Genomic DNA, 15,725 nt, shown 5'->3' on the forward strand with positions numbered 1-15,725 from the left:
AGACTCCAACTCCACGGCAAACTATAGACCCACGTGGTTTTGATAACCGAACGCGAAATTTTCATTCATCGTACCGTCCATTTCCTGTAAAAGTTGTCCGCGCTGGCAACTCGAAAAAAGATTATTTGTTATTCAAACCGCGTCGCACACTGAAAGTCCCTATACTCACGTGTGGCTGACCAGAGACTTTACAGAAAGAAATCAGAGAGCGATTCGTTGTTAGCAAGTCATTTCAGACTATTAGCGAAATGACTAACTACGAATGCAGGAACTGGTACTGCAATTCATTGTCTGAGGAAGTTTACCAAGTCCGTTTCAGTATCTAAAAAGCCTCTGAGTGTGAACTTTCAGTGTGCGACGCAGTTTGCATAGTAAACAAATACTCTGTTTTCGAGTTGCGCACGGTGTAATAACTGACTGAAATGGCTAACTGAGAATGCAGGAGCTGCTAATGCAATGCGTTCTATGAGGAAGTTTAACAACTCCATTTTCTGTCTAAAAAGCGTCTGATCAGCCACCCGTGAATGTGACCTTTCAGTTCGCGACAAAGTTTGAATAACAATACTCTGTTTTCGAGCTACGGACGGTACATGACAGACTGGAATCACTCACTGAGAACTTATTGCAGTAACTGCTCACGTAATGCAGTGGATGAGGAAGTTTAACAAGTCCAATTTCTAACCAAGTGGCAGTGGTTGTGTAATTTCAGTTGGCTTCGCTGTCATACACAGCGAAGACTAGCTACGGATTCGAGTTTGGACGGTCTGGAGTATTCTTTGGTGAGTTATCTTTATCTTCCAAATTTCTGTGCCATATTTTTAAGTCTGTAATAGCCGTCGATGGACGTTCCTAATGACAACAAACACCTCAGTAGTTTAATCAGAATGTGTTGTTGGTATACATGTTATTGTTTGCTCTTTTGTGTCCGGTTGCTTAATTCCTGTGACAAGTGTGTCGACATATTGTAATGGTAAGTTCACCTGTTGAAACTATTCAAGATTCCAAAGAAAATCGGTAAATTTCACGCATTTTTCACCATGTCCCGCCCCATATCCAAATCCCTTGACCTCCCTCACCCTAACCGACTCTTCCGTTTTCCAGTGTAAGCCTTATTCATTGGAAGGATAAGAAAACCAACAGCCAAGGTCAGAATGTCGATGTGGTATGCAACGGCGTACATGACAATGGTGCGTTCTTTCTTGGCTTGATGCTGACTGTTAAGATCAAGTTACAGATCCGTGTTGTACGGTGGCCCACAACTGTCAAGGCAAAAACAAAAGGATCACGGCAAAATCAACGGGGTCACGGCAAAAGGAAAAGCCCCACGGCAAAAAGCAAATCCCTCACGGCAAAAGCAAAAGGGTAGCAGCAAAAGCAAAAGGGCCACAGCAAATGCAAAGTCCTCACGGCAAAGCAATAGGGCCACGGCAAAAGCAAAAGCGCCACGGTAAAAGCAAAGCATCACGGCAACTGAAAAGCAAACGCCACTACATACCGAACAAATGGCTAGGACTCAGTCTAGTACTGTACATGTAGGCCTATTATGTAATGAAGAGCGAGTGTGCGCTGCGTTACCGGTAGACAGTGCAGTACATGTTCACTCGACCTAACATTTAAAACCCTCGCAGGTACACCGATACATTACAAAGCATGGACTCAGTAGCAGTATCATAAAAATGTATCTCTCATTATTGTGCATGGTAGCGGTAAGTGACTGCCAGTACACCTTTTATCATTTTCCATATCTTTCTGAATGGTTGTAAGCCATCTGTAGCCATTTTTAATTTTTTTAAAAATAATTTTGTACTAATTAATAACTATGCTAAGAAAGAGGCAAAAAACGACGCCACACAGTTTTCTTCTGACTTCCGACGAACTATTTGTACTATATTTAGCAGTGACGTACATTTACATGAAATATCACACATTTGCCTGTATGAAAAATCACACATTGATCCCTTTACGTAAGCATTTCTGTTTATGGGTGGGGGTGCACTAACGCACATGTACATGCATGAAAAATATCACATTAATAATTTCTTGTTATACGTTCCGTAACGTCATTTAAGTGATTTAATGCATTGGGGTTCCTTCTACAAAGCCCATATTGCTTGAGTCTTCTTAGATAGATAGATATCAAGCACAACAAATGAAGATGACGAAAAGCTAACCTCGTCCACAGTTGGAGCAGAAATTGCTCGCATTTCTGTCGTGTCCGCAGTTGCTGCAAAACATGGTTTACTCTTACGCATGGTGTTCATGCAATAATAATCAACTTCACCTCACCGGTGTACTGACCAGTACACTTAATAGCATTCCACTCCATGGTTTGCTGCAATCCGTGTATGCGTGTGCCATGGCCCTTTTCCTTTTGTCGTGAGAAATTTGCTTTTGCCGTGGCGCTTTTGCTTTTGCAGTGACCCTTTTGCTTTTGCCGTGACAGTTGTGGGCCACCGTAGTGTTGGGATAAGAACTACGTGGGACCAAGGGAGAACGATATCAAAGTTTAAGCTTACGATGATAGTGGTCAAGCATTGGCGTAGCTCTGTGGGTTTCTCTCTTCTTTTCTCCAATAATTTAACTCTCCAAACTGATTTATCAATGATTCATAATATCTCAGACAGTTTCCCGATCCAACAACGTGCAACGTGAACGTATATTGACAAAGTACTCCATACTGCGCAGTGCCTTAGTAGGCCCAACCTTTGCTTTGATGATTATATGCAGTAGTTTTATTTGTTTTCTTCAGTGAACCAAAGATTTGCCACCGGTATTTGTTTTATATTGTTGGTTCTTCTGCCCTTGTTACAAAGAATATGTAATTCATTGATGTGCATAAATGTGAGGTTATATGAACATCGATGTGAATTCCAAGCAAACTTTTCCAATTTTGGCACCCATATTTCTAGTGCAACTTTCCCCACGGTTTGTAGGCGGCCTTTAATTATAACTTCAACCTGTCCTTCCTATTTCTCGGATATTTTGCGTCAGGAAATAAAGTGACAAAAGAGAGAAGCAAACAATAAGACACATGTCGGAAAGAAAACCCATCAAATAAATCAACTTATTCGGACGTTTTGTTATTAGTGTAGCATTATAACGATGTTAGGAATGGCGTTCAAGCGTAATGTACACCCACGTGCGGTTATTGTGTGCACTCTCCTTTGGCCAACAGTATTCCACATTTGCATGTGTGCCGCTATTACGGCACAAATAATGTTTGATGTAGGCCTAAGCATGACTGCATGAAGAAAATTGGGAGCAGGAAGGGGATTTCCGGGCTATGCAGGCCTTGATATTTAAATAAGGGTCCACTGCATGGAATGTTTGCTCTAACCAGCTGGTCTAATTACATCTGAACAAAAAGATGAGATTTGCTGGACAGAAATGAAATCAATCGTTCATTTTCAAATTTTTCATGTAACTTCCTTTTATAGACTTTGTTTGGGAGAGGGGATGATGGAGAAATTGAATATGCAACAAAGCGTTATTCGGGACATTTAGTCTTTGGGGATCCTCGAAAAATTGTTCTAAATCAAAATGAAAAATATACACTTCAGAAAATTCAGACAAAATTGGGAAATTATTATGTCCGTAGTCCCAGGAAACGTCGTTCGTAGTAACTATTTTTAAAAATTAAAAAGTACAACATTCGCGGTACAATGTGACTGATTACACGAAAATGCATATACAGTGGGAAATTCATGCATAAGGACTCTCCTCATGGACTGTGTATACCAATATTAATGCAACTTAGTTTAAATACAGGTAACACTAACGTATGTGTATGAAATTCAGCAGACTTGGACTGACTTATTGCTTCTGAACGGTGGCTCTGGTCTGAAAATAACCAAGAACATTTTCTATTCCATTTCTGTTATATGTTTGACAAGACACAGATATAAGATGGTCGTTGGGATGTCATTGAGGTCGTTCGATCTCTTAATAGCTTTTTCTTTTGTGGTGACGGTTCCGATTTGCCAAGGTGAGTTAATAGTTTTAAGCAAATGTTGACAAAACGAAAAACAGTCGTTAGAGATTGATAAAAATGTACTAGATGTTGTTGTAATAGATTGTATTCATCAATTTAATCCCTGACTTACACAAGTAGTGTTTTCACTGATCCAAGATTGACGAAGAGCTGTCTTGTGTAACCACTAATTGATTTGTGCATATAAATTGGTTGTTGTTCATTATCAAAGGCACCTAATGGTATTTCGATTTCTGTGGATCAGCCTGAAGATTTCTAATAATCACCTTTATCAATATGACAGTTTATCTGTGGCATTTGAGGATTTAAGGATTACAGAATTACAGAGCCCCAGAAGAGGAATAAGTACTCTTTACTTCTCAGTTCAGATAAGGAAAGATCTAATGAATCAGCGGTGGTTCCTGAAAGAATGACGCATTGTGCTTTTTTGGTAGTTGAGGCCGCTACGTGTATGGCAGACATATCAAAGAACACAAACATGGGACAGTCTTTCGCCACTGTTATTCTGCCTGCGGATTCCCAAAACTTTTCGTGTAACATTACTGGTACCAATACGTAAGTGATGTTTTCTTCCTTCAAGTTTTAATTGGCTGAATATTAAGTTTCAACCCTCATTCCCCAAGTATCCGGATTTCGAAAGACAAAACGAAATAAGCCCAAGAATGGTAATCATATCAATTTTCCCCTAAATCTTGCAAACTGTTTGTCCCAACTACACACCTGCACTCCATAACTTAAGATTTAAATGGTAAAATATTCATTTTGGTCGCATTTTGATAAATTGCCTGTACAATAACAGATTTCGGAAATCGTTGCAAGTTTGCGATGTTTTAATGATTTTTTTTTCTGAATTATTCACATGCCTTTAAAGGGTCCGGCTAAACACCAAAGATCACATGCATTTTGATAAATTGAACAACGCCGGAGGACCTAGTTTCAGTCATCAAAATGAATCAAAAATATACACAGGGATTGATTTTTTCTTTACTTTGCTTCGTAGCTTTCCGGTGGGAGAGAATGTCGTGTCTTGCCACAATGCAACAGATAACACAAACTGTACATTCACTGTTCTTGTAACAGGTATGTGCTATGTCGTATTTAACAGTAAAATCTTAAATCAATCCATGCACAACCAATAGGACGGTAATATTCATAATCAGAGCGAACAGAATTAATGCGATTTTGTGACTTGACGTGACATCGAAGACCTGTGCGACCTGCTGCATTGAGCCTAAGTCGGGGTCGCCACGAAGACGGCGCCCTAGTCGTGTGATAGGGACCTTTTACAGCTGGCAGCGAGCAAGATGTGCTGGAACTCTGTCAGAAAGATGTGCCGATGTGGCCGCGGAGTTGAAGTCTCCTCCTCCGGGGATGGTCATACTCCGCGGACTGGTGGTTGCCGGCCAGACCGTAGATTTCCTAATTGGTCATGACGTCGTGCGAGTTTCCTGTCCACGGCTGCCACCATCGACTAGACCTCACTGCAGTGAAGCAGGACTTTGGTGCAGTGTCCGATTCATGACAGACTTTGTGACGTCAGATCAAGATATTCACGCTGTGAATTCGCAAATGTTGAACACAATTTAACTGAAGCAAATTCCGCTGCAAACATTCCACGATGTAGGCCTAAAATATTTGCTTTGCTTTAGTGTTAGCCTGACGTGTGAAACGGCCTTTTAGACCGTACTTGTACTTTGCAGTAACCAACAGTCCTTACAATGTAATCAAGTGGGTATATAATGTAATTTAGTGCGTAATATGCAACAGGAAATTGCTGCTGGTTCATTTGAAATTGAAACAGCACAGAATGGAATAATTGTTACTTCAATGGAATATTTTAGCATACACACGCGGAATGAATGTTATTGAGATAAATTATGTGGCTAAAGGGTTATAAAATCATTGCGTAACAGAAGAGATACGAGCAGAATGTTTGAATAATGTAACACAAATTTCCTTTTTTTGGGTTTGTTATATTCTTATTTACAAGGTGTTTGGTGTGAATCATTTCTCAATTTTACGAAAGCCCACTAGTACCATGAAGTATGTATTTTTTCTTATGTGAAATGTACATTTTCAAAACGTGAAGTAAATGTATGTAAAGAATCGCCGTTACAGGTTCTAATGTTTTCGAAACATTGTTTCTGTTTTGAAAAAAAGTAACTGATTGATATTTTCGCGTTCGCTTTTAAGAGTCTCGTTTCAAAGACAAGAGTTCTATTTTCAAAAAGAATCTTTTTAGGAGATACATCTAAGAGTTCACTTAAAGGAATTTTTTTCAAGGTTTGTTTTATTTATACATCTCGTAAAAAGGAACTTTGATAAACACATCTCATATAAACGAGCTTGAAAAAAAAAACAAATACGATCCTCTGTTTTTGAAAATGTATGCTTCATGGTAATGAAATGTTTGATATGTCGCCCCTTCTTCCTCTTATTTAGACAACGAGAAACCCTCGATTATGTGTCCCAGTAATAGAACTCGACCACTGAGTGCTGGTGAGCCTGCTGTGTCGAGTTGGAATAGATTTGAAATAGTGATCAACGACAATGTTGGTGTCGACAACGAACCCAGTTGCACCCCAATGAGCGGCTCAGCGTTCACGCTTGGCGTGACTCCGGTAACGTGCAGGGTGGACGATGTGTCTGGCAACGTAAATTCTTGCACGTTCTTTGTTACCGTCAAAGGTATGTAATCCAGCAAGGGCTGTTTAAGGGCTGTTTTGCCTATTCTTCGTGGATCTATTAAAATAAAAGTGTCAGAATTTGAAATTTATCTTGTCAAGTCCTGACAAGGGACCTGTCAATTTCCCCACGACTCTCAAGGGTGTACAGAAACAAGTCTTTTCTCTTGAACCCCGTTCACTGATCTCGAGAATTGCTCAGTGTGCTGTGTAAAAAGGTTTACCCTAAATTCGTCTCCAGGCTCAGGGTTTGTGCACTCGTGTAAAAGATTCTTTAAAAGCCGATGGCCCTTGCTTGCAAATGTTTTGATTAACCAACTAGACACGAAGCTAAAAAAGATGTCTTTATTCAAAATGGCTCATTTCATGAAATAAAGAAGCGGCCATGAGCCATGCACGTGACGGCCACAGTTACCACCGACGGTGTGTCAGACTGAGTGCCGGCAGGAGACGACTCGGCTAACCACTTGTTTTCGTTCACGTTACCACAACACCCTTCATTGTAACTTCGTTCTAAATAACGACCCAATACCACGACTTTCTGTTTATATAGCCCCACGGCACTGCGTTTTGAAAGCCAGGGTTCTGTGCTTGCGGTCAGCATATAGAATTCTGAGCTAACGCCATTTGAATTCGGAATGCAATAGGCGTGCTTTATGGATAGGAGTGTAAGAAATATGTCTGCATTTTAACTTCAGAAGGCGGTCATTACTTTGACCAGTAAATGCAGCTAAGGTAAGGGCGGATCCAGAACCAATTCTGGAGGAGGCTAAAGTTTATAGGGGGCAACAGATGGGAACCTTTTCATGTAATCTTGTATGCCATTCTGAGAGTGGTGCCGCATTTTGGGACTTTAGGCCTATGTGCGCTTGTGGAAGGAAGGAAAATGGAAAAGACCAAAAAAGTTGCGTTTCTCTCATTGAAAGAATTTTCTAGTGGGAGGGGGCACGGTTGGCCATATCCGCCACTGAACCATGCAACCAGTTGATTATAATTATTTCTTCATCACAGACGATGTGCTACCAACAATTTCATGCCCGTCTGATATACGCGACAGTACCAATCCTGGAGAACTAACGCACGTGGTCAACTTGCAAATCAATTCGAATGATAACGTGCAAATTTCAAGCTCAAGGTGCGACCCAATGAGCGGCACCGCCTTCCAGATAGGCCCCACTGACGTGACCTGCACAGCTACAGATACTTCAGGAAACACGAGGCAGTGCTCGTTTCGAGTGATCATTACCGGTACGTAATCAGGATCAAGCATGCATTCTGCTGTTATGCGTCCCTCTATTAAATTAGCAAAACCACTAACTTCTCTCATTTCAAACACACAAAATAACTGCGATATAAAGTAAACTGATCCCGACATGTGTGGAAATCAACCTACAATAAAATTTTAATTGAAAGACAGTGATGTTATTTATTTGTACCAATATCTGACTTTTCCACGTGTACAAATGGCTGCATTTTTAATACTAGTTTAAATATTCAAACACAAAATTAATTTACCCCCAATTACAGTTCTCCGAGACCAACGAAGAAAACTGATTATAAAACCGTGTGAATTACATCAGGATCAAAAATAATTCGTTTTCTCAGACGGAAACCCCCCGTATTTCACCTCCTGCCCCACGGGGCCAATACTCAAGGTTATCAACGTCGACAGTGTCCGGTGGGAGCTACAGGCCCTCTCGGCTCAAGTCACCTGGAATGAACCCACAGCCAGGAACATCGACGGCGTTGGTACGCAGGTGCTGACGTCCTCCCACCAGTCCGGGGATGAGTTTCCCCTGGGAGAGACGGAGGTGACTTATAATGCAACTGACGAGGCTGGTAATACAAATAGCACTGGATGTTCCTTCTCCGTTGTGGTGTTATGTAAGTGCAGCCTGTATTGGTTGGTATGTTTTGTTTTGGAAATATATCCTGTGACAGGGTCCATGCTACATGAAATCTCGTCAGAGACGCTGTTACTTTTCATTCTAGGTCAGTTAATTACTATCTTGAGACGGCATTTTTTAAACCGAAAGGAATTATTGCAACTGTTGGCACGCCCTCTGCTGGTTGTGGTAGGATACGAAAGTGGAAAGTTGCACAGTTTTAACCGATTAAGCTCTATATGGAAAGCTGACACTATGATAGAAGTGGATGTTTAAATCTGCAACGGTTCTCCATTCTTTCCCACAGTCCAACCCCCATTGAAAGTGTCTGTTACCGGAGTTTTTAATGAGCGGAATTACCAAACCTGCTTTGATGTTACTTGGACAAGGCCACTAAACCAAACAGTTCAGGAGTACACTATATCGTGGAAAGCAAGCCAGGTTTGTGACTGCTATAACCCATATTTCGCTACCCCGCATAAGCACTATCATATAAAATTTTGACCAGGTGAAATGTTGTCTGCTTTTACCAAATATGGATTTCTACCCTCCCTTTTGCAAACTTACTGTCATCGTGCTGTTCACCTTTTCTGCCACGTTGAGCCAAATGGACCGTTATAGAGTCCAGATTGCACACTGCGTTTTCATTTTACCTTCCGACCAAGAAATAAACAAAACTGCCCCTACAATGTCTGGAATGTTTTATGGAAATTTCCTTTAAATTGCATACGCATGAAAATGTGTACCTGCTGGCCCAACTTTTGTGTATTTATCGTCAATGGCAATTTACATGATTTCATGAAAGAGCACTCTTTCTTCTTAAGGGTTGATATCCAGATAGTAATAAAAACAGGAAAACAATTTAACATCATTGTGCATGACAAAATGGCATAAGAAATAGTTCCCATTATGACTAATGTTAGATTACGTTTTGAACTACATAGGGTGAATCTGAAACCCATAGCGTTACTGTGCAAAGTGAAGACAGCACCTACAACACCAAACAAATCTGCGAACAGTTTTTTCCTGGTGAGCTGTACACGATTACAGTTGAAACCAAGAGCGGCAATACGCTTGGTACAACGCAACAGTGGACAAGTGAGTCATAGAATCGTTATTACTGGTGCAGAGATGGCACAATTTTTACAGAATTCAGTTGGCTAGCTGGTTATAATTTCGAAAGCTCTGCGAATAAATCTGATTTCTTCCGAAGAGCGCGTGTTTTATCAGTAGTGGATCGAGGCACGGGGCGTGGGGGCGCATTCCCCCCCCCCTTTCACCAAAAAAATAAATTAATAAATTTTAAAAAAAAGAGGGATGGATAAGAAAAAGAAGGCCATACTGCCTGACCGTCAAGTATCCAGTCCAATCCTAGAATCCCTTAAACGGACCCCGGACCCCACGCCGTATTAGGGCGCTGTGCTAAGCGCTCGCGGGCATTTTACCATTGCTGCTTTAGTTCATGCCCCTTCCCCCTTAGAAGATCCTGGATCACGCCCCCCCCTTTGGAAAACACCGGATCCACCCCTGTTTATCCGGATAAATCTCAACCCATTCTTTGTCTTTATTGTGCTCATTTTCCCACGTGATCCAATGTTATTATGTTTTAGAACCGGATAGTCCAGATGGAGAGTTGAAACTGATTCCAGGCACCAGGTCCACCTCCTCCTTCGAATTGTCGTGGCCACGAGTGACCTTACAGAACGTGCAACAGTACAGGGTACGGCTAACAGGCGCTGAGGGGTACCAGTACCGGTATGTTACCAACGGGACGAACAGGATGACTGTGGGCGGTCTCATGTCGGGCGTTCCCCACGTCATCATGGTGAATGCTGTTGTAGGGTCGGGAGACATGCGCTTGCTCGGTGATGGTATTTCTAAGGGTTTTGCGACAGGTGTGTATAAATTATCAAAATTTTGATATTTCAATTGTGATTTTCTACATATTATTACGGATATAAATCAAGACATAAAGAAGCGCCATAGTTGACATTAAATCTTCTCAGTATGAACATATCATCGCACGATTTACTCTTCCGACGAAGGCAAACGCAAAGCGAGTGACGACACCAATGTCGCATTTGGTAGTCTCAGATGTTAATATCATGATTCCTCTGTCCAAAGTTTACAAAAGCTGACCTGTGCATATCGTGCCACGAAATTGAAACATTTTATGTCTTATTAAAGCTTCTTTGGAGGAGTCGAAACTGTATACAAGTAGCTCTGAGTCAACTATTGAAATCTCATGGATAGCAACGTCTGATACCAAGAATGACAATGACCCGTACATGCTATACATCGAACCGGAGGATGCGGAGGAGAACTATCTGCCCGTCTTCAACCCAGGGAATCCCGCCAGAGCGCAGTTCGTGGGACTGAAGCCAAACACGGAGTACAGTATCAGACTCGTCAGTAACCTGGGCTTGTGGCTCAGTGCATCGCAGAAAACCAGTGAGTTCAAACTGTATGCGCAAGACCTAGTTTTCCTAAAGCCAAAATGACCACAGATACCAATCTCGAATGCATGGCTCAAGCTACTGTGTATGTACGACCAGCATAAGATGGTTCGTCTCTGAGAAAAAATGAAAACATGAAAAGGAAAAAAAGAAAACACTATAAGGAAAGAAATAGGGGGATGAAGAAAGGGATAAAAACCACTCTTGAGAGTACATGTACCTTCAAATGCCCCTTTCCACAATTGATGGATTTGTCAGTTTGGTATTAGTGAGTGTCTCCTCCCCGGTGAGAATTTTCATCCTTTTCTACTAGGTGTACGTAGTCGGAAAAATAATGGTGCATCGACCACGCCATGCAATGCCATATGCAGCTAGTTCCTTCAGTGCCGTGAAGTGCTAAAATCACGGGGTTTTTTTTCTTAGGCTGATTGATATTTTGCATTTTGCCTGACACCGTCCCCAAAAAGGAAATTGAAAAAATATGAATTTATTTAGCACAATTCATTTTGAATTTCTCTAAATGGAACAGTCTGGTTTTAAGAAACGCTAAGTCCAATCCGTCTTCCCTGCCTCTAAAATAAAAAGTATGAAAAAAGAGTGCACAAACAACAGGCAGTGATAAGAATTGAAAGCAGCTCTTATTTGAATGTGCATCGCGCAGGGCCGGGACGTGTGGTCAATTTGCGCCCTACAGACGTACAGGATGATTCCATCACCCTGCAGTGGGACCCACCAGCAGAAGGAGACGTCACCTTCTATGAAGTGTATATGTCCCCGGGGGACAGCAACGAGCCCGCGGAGGTGTCGGGAACCAGGTATGGGGACAATTAACTGGCAAACTTATTTGAAACGTTCACTGACATTCCTCCGTAATATGTTTTTTTTTTCTATTTTGCTTGGCAGCATCAACTAATTTCCACGTTGGTGCAAACAAAAATCGTATTTTACATCATCTTTAAAACTAGCACAGATGTCTTTAAACTCTCAATTTTGGTGAGATCTAAGTTCTATGCTTCTTTCATTTACATTGAAATCAGCCACACATCGCAGTCCCTGACTGCAAGGACCGCGTACTTCTTCGAAGTTGTGTCTGTCTACGATGGCCGGAAGAGCCTCCCCGTGACGCTGATGGTGACGACCGGAGTAACCAAACCAGCACCTGCTCCTCCCCGTACGGTGACACTATTGGCTGTTATGGAATAATCAAATCATTACTGCGGCGGCACCACACGCACATTCTTCGCAGGCGTGAACCCCCCTGAAATCGAGATACCCTATTGGTCAAAGAGGCATGTAACGCGCGCGTATCACCTGTGCTCAAGCGTTTAGACACTGCAGTTATGGCTTCTAATTCTGGTTGTTGATTAGCACTATAAAAGCATGAAACTTTGCATCAGTAGGCTATATGTATTTATGAGAAACATGTTTTCAACCTGCAGCCATCGGAAACTCACTCCTTTTTCGGCAGCCACTATTTGTAAACCGTGGCGTAGGGCATACTTCATCCTGGTATTTTAGCTTACTAAAACGATCAGCTCACTAGGCAATTAAAAACTACTTCGAAAAGGCTGCTTCATAATAATTTAGACGAGTGTGAAAGCAAATGCTTCACCGCGAAATAGTTGCAGCGAAATTCGTTCAAATGCACTCAACTTCTGCAAATTCGCAGCACGAATTATTTGGTCTGACGTCACTATGTCGCATGCTTTCGCTATCGTGTCAAGTATGAACCGGTCTTTATGCGAGAACAAGGCTCCACATTTCACACATAATCACCATCTCTGCCCCCTCAAGTACCTTGTTACACTATTAAAATTATAAAATTGTCTCTTAAATAACAGCAGATTCTGTTGTCAAATGGCATTAATACAGAAGTTGCTGTTTTGAGACAGCACATTCTACTGTCTATTTCTCTCTATTTACTAACAGTTCACACAACTTTTTAACAGTGTACCCTTTGATGTGTTCATTTAATACTTTTCGATTTTTGTAAAGGAAATTAACGGGGGGTCATAGATGTAGAAAAAGTGCGCAAAAATAATATTTTGAAAGCGTTCCTTTTTCCAAAAGCCAATTCATACGGTTTATTCAATTTTGTTGATCCGTAGTTAATATCATTGCGTTAGCTGTGGGCGTGGCACTGGGCGTGGTTGCATTACTTCTCATCATTGCCCTTGTCATCACATGCCGAAAATTTCGGCGACTGAAGGTAGGCAACGACCCAAGACTTGGCTTGTGACTTAGAATTGGCCTCATCAGGACCCGCTGAAATGCTACAATCTGACGCGTGAAATAGCCCATAGAGAAAGCATAAGGATTACCGAGATCCCGACTCAAAATGCTGACATCTTTCAGATTTTATCATAATAGCGCGAGAGTATAAACTGTTTTGGCTTAAATAATAAGGGCTCTTTAAAAGTGCATTCCCATTTTAAAATCGCGAGATTGAGATTTCCACTCCAGTGTCTATTACTTGATGCAAGCGTGATGGGTGTGTTAGCTGTTATGCTTTGTCTTTTTCAAGCCTGCTTTTATCACATTCGCAGGCAGAGAAACCTTGGCCCACGGCATTAACCTGCAGGCATGCATGCGAGATCGCGTGCGACGCCCAGTACCTCTTTATGCTTAATTTTGCTCCCTGCATAGGCTGACATGAATACCGCTACAGGGTATGAGACGGCGATACGGGACAAACCGGCAGAGGTGCCAGGCCGGTCAAGCACCGAGGCTAGTCCGTATGAAAATGCTGCCATCGCTGACATGATGGCTGACAAGATACTGAGTGGAAAGAAGCAGAATCCGACCCCTGTGCCCTTACTTCCGGTCTCAAGGTACGGTCAGCTCTGTTGGGAGGGGGGCGGGGCGGAGGGATGTGGTAGCCTGCGGGGATTGGGTTGAGGAAGGGAGAAAGGTAAGGGTTGAGTGGGGTTGGAAGGTAATTCTTTGAGCATATATACTATAAAGAAGCCGATATTACATTGTATCACCCAAGCTATATAAGAACGGGTAATTTGCTTTGAGATGTGAGAGGAATAGAGAGACTTCAAAACAAACCGTATAATTTCGGTTTTGCTCTTTAGGCTAAGTAGAATGCCGTAAGAAATTGTGCCTGTCAACTTGCGTACACAAAATGTTGCTCGAAGAAATTCCAGAATGAGTGGTTTGCTCTATGCGGCTGCAGATGTTTCATCAGAGATGCATGTTATCGTTAAATGAATGGCTGCAGGCACTAATTTCCATTTCGGACCAATGGGCCAGTGTTGATTTTGCTAGGATAATTATTTGTCCACTTTTCTTGATATTAAAGATGGGTTACATAGCTCGTTCGAATTTTTACGACAATCATAGTTTATTTTTCTTTTGAATTAAATCCAGGTCAAATCCAGCAGACGACTACGCATATGCCACTCCGGAAATTTAGGACCGGATCTTTCGCAGTCCTATAGGATGGACCTTTAAGAATGAAATAGATGCATCGCAGCATGCACAGAGACTAATCATATTCATTTTTCTGAATCCTTTTCCATTGTGTGTACATTTCTTTTTCAGAAAATACTCATATCATATAGCCTTTTTCCGAATATACGTATTTTGAAACTGATCATAACTTGCTTGTGACTTGTCATATCTTTGGGGCATTGTAAATAGTCTTGGCTGCAAGCCTGATCACATACAAGTGATCCATTTTGTTGGATAAGTTGATTTTGTTGGATAACTTGAGGGAAAACTGAAATTGAGTAATACGTGTATTGGCTTTTTGTCAGAATCCGCAATCTCTTTTCTGCACTTTTTAAAAAATTCAAAGAATACATATTATGCTAGACAATTCTGCTGAAGTTTCATTAATTTTACGTTATGTTTTCGGAAATGTGGTGTTGGCTTAAATTAACGAAAACAAATGAATACTTGTTAGACGTAATAGCTGGATCATATATTTTCACAAAGCGTTGATTTGCGTTTATTGCTGATGATGTCAAACAGAGAATGTTTAATTCCTTAAGAAATGCAGCACAGGCAATGGCGTACCCAGGATTCCGAGCACGGGGGGGGGGGCAAGCGGGGGCTTCACGCCAAAGTGTGTGTGGGGGGGCTGACTGGATGTTGGACATAATTTATACATGTACATAATCGTAATCACATGATATGCAAGTGGGGCGACGATTTTTCATGGGGGACATACACCCCCATCCCCCCCATAGCTATGCTGCTGAGCACAGGAAAACCTCTTGAAAACAGGTAAAATCGTTTAATAAACAATGCAGCACCGCTGAAAATAGATTCAGTATTATTCGGCTGCATTGACGCATTTTTCAAATAAACACTGACTTACACAGAAATTTTTGGTTTTTAATTGCTACAGCCACAGTTTGAATAGTGGATCATTACTTTTATAGAGCTATTCACAAAGTAACTTTCCTGTGCTTTCCAACCAATAATCCAGCTAGGAATTAACACTGATTTTTTAGAGTGTATTTCAAGAAAAGCCGAAATTTTAAACAGAACTTTACTCATTTGTATTACATTCTGAAAAAAAAAATAAATATGCCATATTTGATACCATTATTTTATAAGAAAAATTTAAAGAAAAAATTCTCCTGACTTCAATGATACCAATAAAACGTGGTCCTTGCCCGTGGAGCTGAATTTTTTGTAGCCTATGTTGTCGATCACTGCCCCGCCCCCCAAAACATTGTTTTAATATAGCGCC

The 15,725-nt window shown here is 41.4% G+C and overlaps 1 protein-coding gene across 4 annotated transcripts; it reads left to right on the top strand.

The window, feature by feature from the left end:
• Positions 1 to 62: 62 nt before the first annotated feature.
• Positions 63 to 15,661, top strand: LOC110973052 (uncharacterized). Of its 4 annotated transcripts, none has more exons than XM_087134074.1 (17): positions 63 to 779; positions 1,102 to 1,187; positions 3,894 to 3,985; positions 4,426 to 4,546; positions 4,992 to 5,071; positions 6,434 to 6,679; positions 7,687 to 7,923; positions 8,281 to 8,559; positions 8,869 to 9,002; positions 9,506 to 9,659; positions 10,172 to 10,456; positions 10,749 to 11,012; positions 11,679 to 11,832; positions 12,055 to 12,188; positions 13,126 to 13,226; positions 13,664 to 13,848; positions 14,393 to 15,661. In XM_087134074.1, exons 3-17 carry the CDS (start codon positions 3,907 to 3,909, stop codon positions 14,436 to 14,438), a joined length of 2,499 nt encoding a protein of 832 aa, XP_086990200.1. In that variant the 5' UTR covers positions 63 to 779; positions 1,102 to 1,187; positions 3,894 to 3,906; the 3' UTR covers positions 14,439 to 15,661. The 4 variants fall into 4 exon arrangements, with proteins under 4 accessions (XP_086990200.1, XP_086990201.1, XP_022079184.2 ...); XM_087134075.1 differs by having other exon boundaries at positions 3,900 to 3,985; XM_022223492.2 differs by lacking the exon at positions 1,102 to 1,187.
• Positions 15,662 to 15,725: the final 64 nt, after the last annotated feature.

Source organism: Acanthaster planci, linkage group LG03 (genome assembly GCF_054643075.1).
Source record: "Acanthaster planci isolate LZ-2023a linkage group LG03, COTS_SCS, whole genome shotgun sequence".
Lineage (NCBI taxonomy): Eukaryota > Metazoa > Echinodermata > Asteroidea > Valvatida > Acanthasteridae > Acanthaster > Acanthaster planci.

Bases quoted from the DNA above. Each gene is read 5' to 3' on its own strand.
- LOC110973052 (XM_087134074.1), top strand. From the start codon at position 3,907: ATGGTCGTTGGGATGTCATTGAGGTCGTTCGATCTCTTAATAGCTTTT. The intron at 4,547-4,991 runs GTAAGTGATGTT...TTTGCTTCGTAG, and splicing joins AACATTACTGGTACCAATAC to CTTTCCGGTGGGAGAGAATG. The intron at 11,013-11,678 runs GTGAGTTCAAAC...TGCATCGCGCAG, and splicing joins CAGTGCATCGCAGAAAACCA to GGCCGGGACGTGTGGTCAAT.